At 43.0% G+C, this 6,724-nt stretch overlaps 1 protein-coding gene across 1 annotated transcript; it reads right to left on the bottom strand.

Moving 5' to 3' along the window:
• Positions 1-1,346: 1,346 nt before the first annotated feature.
• On the bottom strand, positions 1,347-3,190 carry LOC147896768 (xyloglucan 6-xylosyltransferase 2-like). Its single transcript, XM_087381344.1, has one exon. The coding sequence runs from the start codon at positions 2,868-2,870 to the stop codon at positions 1,533-1,535; it is 1,338 nt and encodes a 445-aa protein (XP_087237470.1). The 5' UTR covers positions 2,871-3,190; the 3' UTR covers positions 1,347-1,532.
• Positions 3,191-6,724: the final 3,534 nt, after the last annotated feature.

Below are 6,724 nucleotides of genomic sequence, written 5' to 3'. Positions count from 1 at the left end.
CAATCCAAGCAACAATCGCTTTATAATAAGAAGCATTGACAAATTACTTTCTCTATAGGTGACTTGGTAATGGTTCATTACCCTGTCAAGAAGAAAGGTCTAGATTTCTAGCTCAGTGGATTGGACCTTACAAAGTTATAAAGGTGGTTGGCAAAACAACATCTAATCGAAGGAAAACAAATACTACCTCCCATATCGCCCGAATCAAGCCCTATCATGCATGGGAAATCTTTTTTGGAGAGGGGAAGACGTGATGACCCAATTTGCCACATCACAAAAAATGATGCCACGTGGTCGTCTGACCACGTAGTTTCCTCCATGCAAATCTTATTGACGCTCACAATTCCATTGTGGAGCATCTAGTTGTTAGGTCTCGTGTAACCTTGATTTAAAGGACTCATCTTGGATGAAGAAGCATGGCTTGACTGCGCCTCAGTTCTTGTTCACTCTCTGCGTTTTTGGCCTGCCTTAAGGTAGCCTTAGTGAAGGTTCAACAACTTTCAAAACCAAAAATAATTTCTAGCATTTTTCAGATGTGTTTTTCTTTCAAATTCTTTGATTGGTTGGTGTGTTGACTTTAGAGCATCTCTTTCAAATTTGATTCATTCCCTCTCTCTCCTCTTCCACATTTTTGTTAAAATTTGGACTTGCATTCATTGAACATTCCCTCTCTCTCCTCTTCCATTTCTCTCCATCTCTCACGTTGGGTAAGATTCACCTCTCTCTCTCTCTCTCTCTCTCTCTCTCTCTCTTCTCCTTCTCTCTCTTCTTTTTCTCTCTCTCTTGGCACGCCACATGAATAAAGTTCATCATGTTCTTTTAGTTCTACGTAGTCTTTCTTTTAGTTTTACGTACGATAACAACAAAGCACCGCACTTCTCCGACAAGAGAGACCAAGATGTATTTGTGGCCGATGACCGACTTGGTCATGCGTTATTAGTTTCTAGGATGGGAACTTTGAAGGCGCTTTTACTTCGTTTGGCCACACGAACTCGATGAGACTATTGTTCAAATCAGGCCCACTACCTTAGAAACCCAAGTAGTTGACAAAACCGTCACCTGCATTACGTTCACACCCGCCGTCACATTGCCACAATTCATCGTTTCGTTTTTATTCGAGCCACGCACCTTACCACACAACATTCACTGTTTACACATCTGCATGCACACGAAAATTCCATCCAAAGCTATCGATTCGTTCGTTTAGACGTTACCGCCTTACGTGGCAAGTATCGCATTGCTTCAACTGCAAATTCAGGCATTTGTTGAACCACAAATGCACAGTTTCAGAGAAAGGAACCGATTTGTTTGTCAAAAGACGAGGAGAAACGGAATGTCAAGCCCTGCATACGACAACAGAAAACGAAAACTGATTCAACCTAGAAGCTTCTTCCTGTAGGTTAAACACCGCTGGACTATTGAGGCGCGTGATATTTCTACGCCGCTTCAGTTTGTCTTACAAATAACGCAGAACTTCTTCAAGCAAGGGCGCAAAATGCCTGACTGAGGCTCGTCAATTAAAGAAGCCGCGTTCAAGAAGAGACGCGAGCAGAAAAAGCGTTGATCGAGCGACGGAGAAGCTTGAAGTCATCTTGAATATCAAGAGGTCTGTCTGTGTCGTTGCGGATGCGCTTAACGGCGGGGGAGCTGAGATGCTTGTGTTGGAAGCCATACATCTGCAAGATTTGGTTATCTGCGAAGTTGAAAGCTCGCTCCATTTGCTTGAGGCAGCGCTGCGCTGCGTAATCGGAGCTCTTCCCGCAGGGCTTGCATCCCACGAAGTGAGTAACGAACGGCCATCGATCATCGCCAAGACCCGGGTGGTATTTCTCCATCATCTCCTCGTATTTGTCCACAAGAATCATCCAGTATCCATGGAGGTAGTATGAGCTCTCCAAGAACACCCTCGCTCCCCACTTTGCCTTCTGCGTCGACAGCAGATAGATCAGCGCAGATTGATCGTCTGCCTCGAACGCCGGCCTCCCGTCCAGTGACTTCGTCAACAGCTTCCCGGCTTGGTCCCTTATCTTCCCCTTCGGACCCATCGGCGCCCATGCATCTAGCAGATCCAGTGACCACTGGCAATTCCGCAACAGAAAACTTCCCGTGTTCAACCCAATCCATGACTTCTTCTTGTACACCATGTCATCCCAGCCGTGAAACACCGCATTGTATTCCTTGTATTTGTCTATCGGTAACTCGAACACCATGTCTGTGAACATGGCGTCGCTGTCCATCCACCAAATCCATTCTACCTCTGGATGAGATAACATCAGCCTGCGGAGCAGAGGCAACTTCGACCAGAAACCGGACATGACCGCGTCCAAGTGAGCCATGTTGTAGAAGATCTGAATGCCGTAGAGGCGGCAGTAATCGATTTTGTTCTTGATGGACTTGAGTAGGTAATGATCTCCCACTGCATTCTGACATGGAGTAGGCTGAGATCCTGTAACAAGAAGTATGCGGGGCTTGCCATTCTTGAAGTTACTGTACTGTGGGTTTCTAGAGAGCCAAGCCATCCTTTGCTCGTCCCAATCTGAAATCTTCATGCCCAAAGAGTAAGGTCCGCTCGGAACATCGTCATCAGCTTCTTCTCGCTCAACAGCGGAAAGAGTCCTCGAAGCGTCCTTCCTGATCCCTCCTCTCACCTCGCTATGCAATCTTTGGGACCGCTTCAGCCCATGGAGAGGCTCGCGGATACCATCATAATCCTTGGCTGGCGTCCCGAACTTTCCAGCGCCAAGAAAGCACGTAAGAGCAACGAAGGTGAGGAGGCCACAGAGGAGGTAAATCTTGACATTGTTCATGGTTCTCTTCGTCTGCCGGGCTCTGGAGCCAGGGGGGGAGATACTGAAGCTGCGAAACGGCATTGCGGATACCTACGTAGAGGTGCGGGCACTGACTACGAGGGCGGGCAGGCGGCAGGGTCGAAGCGAGTGCAGAGATGCACATGGAGCGACGAGAAAAGAAGGCATTGTGGGGAGACAGGGAGGGAGAAGTGGGAGAGAGTGCAGGGAAGGCACATGGGTGGGAGGTCTAGGGAAGCGTAGAAGAAGAAGAAGCAGGCTAAGAAGAGGAAGGAGGGCTATGGAGTCGGGGAGAAAGCTTGTTTTGGGAAGGAGACGAAGGCAAAGAGAGGGAGGAGGGGCTATGGCGATGGAAGAAGGAAGGCTATGGAGAGGAGTGTGAGCGAGCTGCAATGGGTGGCTATGACTTTGGGAGAGAGACACAATACCGGTCCTGGTATTTATTAAGGCCAAAGTTCAAACTTTGCTTACAGGTCCAACAAAAACCACTCCGGAAACCACATCACGGCCGAAAGAGGCCAAGGACTTTTTGGCACATCCCTTTCCTCTTGGCGGGGGGGGGGGGGGCTCTCACAAGAACCATTGATAAAATTCATGGCACCCCGCAATATCAGTGCCTATAGACATAGCAGCAACGGGCGGTTGGACCTTTACCCCCCTGAGCTAGCTGCCCCTCCAGCAAGAAGCCCTTGTTGCGTGTCAACATAGGCCACGGGCGACTGATCCCTCTTTGTTGGGCGTGTATGTCGCACCGCCCCCTCCTTGCTTCTCCTTCGGGATCGGGTGGTGCTAAGCCTCCTGCTCCACGCAGCCCCGTAGCGCCCCCCTTTTTCTTGTGTGAAGAAAAAAAAGAAATGATCTCTTGTGGTCGTGCTCCTAGACAACGCTCGGCTTCGTGGCTATTAGAACAGTGCTATGATAGCACGTGCTCCTCTATTGCCTTCTTTCAACACGTCATCGTGCCTCACATCATAGCTATTTGGCTGGCTCACACAGGATGCACATTGTATATACACATGAATCTTTTTATTACATAGGAAACCCAAAAATGCAATGGAGTTTTCTTTTATTAACCATTTGCTTTCCTTGGAATGCTAACCAAGCAAGACTAGCCAAGTGTGGACAACTAGTTGTCCACTATCCAAATCACCACCGTTAGTCTACTTCACATCGTGTGGAGTGGAAAAAGGTCCCTTGCATGTGCTTCGTTGTTTGGTACACTTGCCCAAGTTTTCCAACACTTGTTGCCATCCTAGAAGTAGCCATTGCCTCATTCAAAATTAGCCTTGATGTCTTTTACTTAATGTTGTAAATCATGGAAATATGTACATCTTGAGAATTGTGATTACAAACGTGTGGCACATACTCCTTTGAATTCTACGAGCATAAAAATATGGCACCCCCACCAAGAGATACAATCCATTTGGAGGTATGTAGTCAACTAGCCCCCATATACTTATTCATGAAAAAGCTGAGGTTTACTGTCAAGTAACTTGCAAATTTTCTTTTTTATTTGTTTGGAAAAAATAAGATGTCACAACATCATTAAAACTTATGTCGTAGAGTTACATTTTGCAAACAAGCTTGCAAATTTATCTTTAAACCCTTTAAATATGTGGATTAAAAGTTTATGACTTTTTTATGGAAAAGGTTTCATGAACATTTGTCAAGATTTGGAACTTTTATTCTAAAATACTCAAAGTTTTGCCGAGATTTCCAATTTTTATTCCAAATTTTGAAAGAAAATATATAGGTTCATATTATATTTTGGCAATATTATATTTTGACAATATATATGGTTATATTGTATTTTGGTAATATTGTGTAACTTAAAAAACTAGCTCTCTGAACTTTCATTTAATATATAATTATACCTTCTATAAGAACATCCATGAAGAGATGGGTGACAAGATACCCTTGGTTGCAACAAGCAACCTAAGAAGGGCAATGATGCAAGAAGAAGCATTTTGCAAATTTCTATTTCCCATTTGCAAATATATGAACATCATATTTTGCTTTTGCTTCTTTTCTATTCAAATCCAGCCATGTTGATCTTTAAAAGTCAAGAAAGTGTCATACTGGGTTAATTTGGTGCCTCTTTTGGAAGTATGACTCTTTTTCATAGCTTGAAGAATGGATGCTTACATTTTCCTCCCTTTTGTAGTGTTGTATAATGATACAAAACATTTTTGGGTTCTTTTAAAGCTGCATATAGCATGAGATCATTGCATGCTATGTTCTTTTCACATTACATATAACACACAATAATTTCCTAGTGTCGACTTTTATATGTACAGTAACTCTTAGAAATGTTTACTTATGAACACATAAATTTGATTCTGCCAAACATGTGCAAGGTCTTGAAAATGGTATAATTATTTGATTGATCATAACTAAAGAAATGAACTTCACATAATTTGACCATGATTTCAAATTTCGTAAGCTTCATCTTGAAAAGGGGGGGGGGCTCTCACAAGATCCATTGATAAAATTCATGGCACCCTGCAATATCGAGTGCCTATAGACATAGCAGCAACGGGCGGTTGGACCTTTACCCACCTGAGCTAGCTGCCACTCCGGCAAGAAGCCCCCTATTGCATGTCAACATAGGCCACGGGCGACTGACCCCTCTTTGTTGGGCATGTGTGTTGCACCGCCCCCTCCTTGCTTCTCCTTTGAGATCGGGTGGTGCTAAGACTCCTGCTCCATGCAGCCTCGTAGCACCCCCCTTTTTCTTGTGTGAAGAAAAAAAAGAAATGATCTCTTATGGTCATGCTCCTAGACAACGCTCGGCTTCGTGGCTATTAGAACAGTGCTATGATAGCACGTGCTCCTCTATTGCCTTCTTTCAACATGCCATCGCGCCTCACATCATAGCTATTTGGCTGGCTCACACAGGATGCACATTGTGTATATACATGAATCTTTTTATTGTTTGTATTCTCACATAGGAAACCCAAAAATGCAATGGAGTTTTCTTTTATTAACCATTTGCTTTCCTTGGAATGCTAACCAAGCAAGACTAGCCAAGTATGGACAACTAGTTGTCCACTATCCAAATCACCACCGTTAGTCTACTCCACATCGTGTGGAGTGGAAAAAGGTCCCTTGCATGTGCTTCATTGTTTGGTACACTTGCCCAAGTTTTCCAACACTTGTTGCCATCCTAGAAGTAACCATTGCCTCATTCAAAATTAGCCTTGATGTCTTTTACTTAATGTTGTAAATCATGGAAATATGTACATCTTGAGAATTGTGATTACAAACGTGTGGCACATACTCCTTTGAATTCTACGAGCACAAAAATATGGCACCCCCACCAAGAGATACAATCCATTTGGAGGTATGTAGTCAACTAGCCCCCATATACTTATTCATGAAAAAACTGAGGTTTACTATCAAGTAACTTGCAAATTTTCTTTTTTATTTGTTTTGAAAAAATAAGATGTCACAACATCATTAAAACTTATGTCGTAAAGTTACATTTTGCAAACAAGCTTGCAAATTTATCTTTAAACCCTTTAAATATGTGGATTGAAAGTTTATGACTTTTTTATGGAAAAGGTTTCATGAACATTTGTCAAGATTTGGAACTTTTATTCTAAAATGCTCAAAGTTTTGCCGAGATTTCCAATTTTTATTCCAAATTTTGAAAGAAAAGATATAGGTTCATATTATATTTTGGCAATATTACATTTTGTTAATATATATGGTTATATTGTATTTTGGTAATATTGTGTAACTTAAAAAACTAGCTCTCTGAACTTTCATTTAATATATAGTTACACCTTCTATAAGAACATCCATGAAGAGATGGGTGACAAGATACCCTTGGTTGCAACAAGCAACCTAAGAAGGGCAATGATGCAAGAAGAAGCCTTTTGCAAATTTGTATTTCCCATTTGCAAACATATGAA

The sequence above is a fragment of the Dipteris shenzhenensis genome, chromosome 11, assembly GCF_047967505.1.
Source record: "Dipteris shenzhenensis isolate YYH24624 ecotype China chromosome 11, Dip_SZ_1.0, whole genome shotgun sequence".
NCBI classification, from domain to species: Eukaryota; Viridiplantae; Streptophyta; class Polypodiopsida; order Gleicheniales; family Dipteridaceae; genus Dipteris; species Dipteris shenzhenensis.
The sequence above is the reverse complement of the archived record's forward strand: the minus strand, read 5'-3'. Positions and strand labels throughout refer to the sequence as shown.

Bases quoted from the DNA above. Each gene is read 5' to 3' on its own strand.
- LOC147896768 (XM_087381344.1), bottom strand. From the start codon at position 2,870: ATGCCGTTTCGCAGCTTCAGTATCTCCCCCCCTGGCTCCAGAGCCCGG.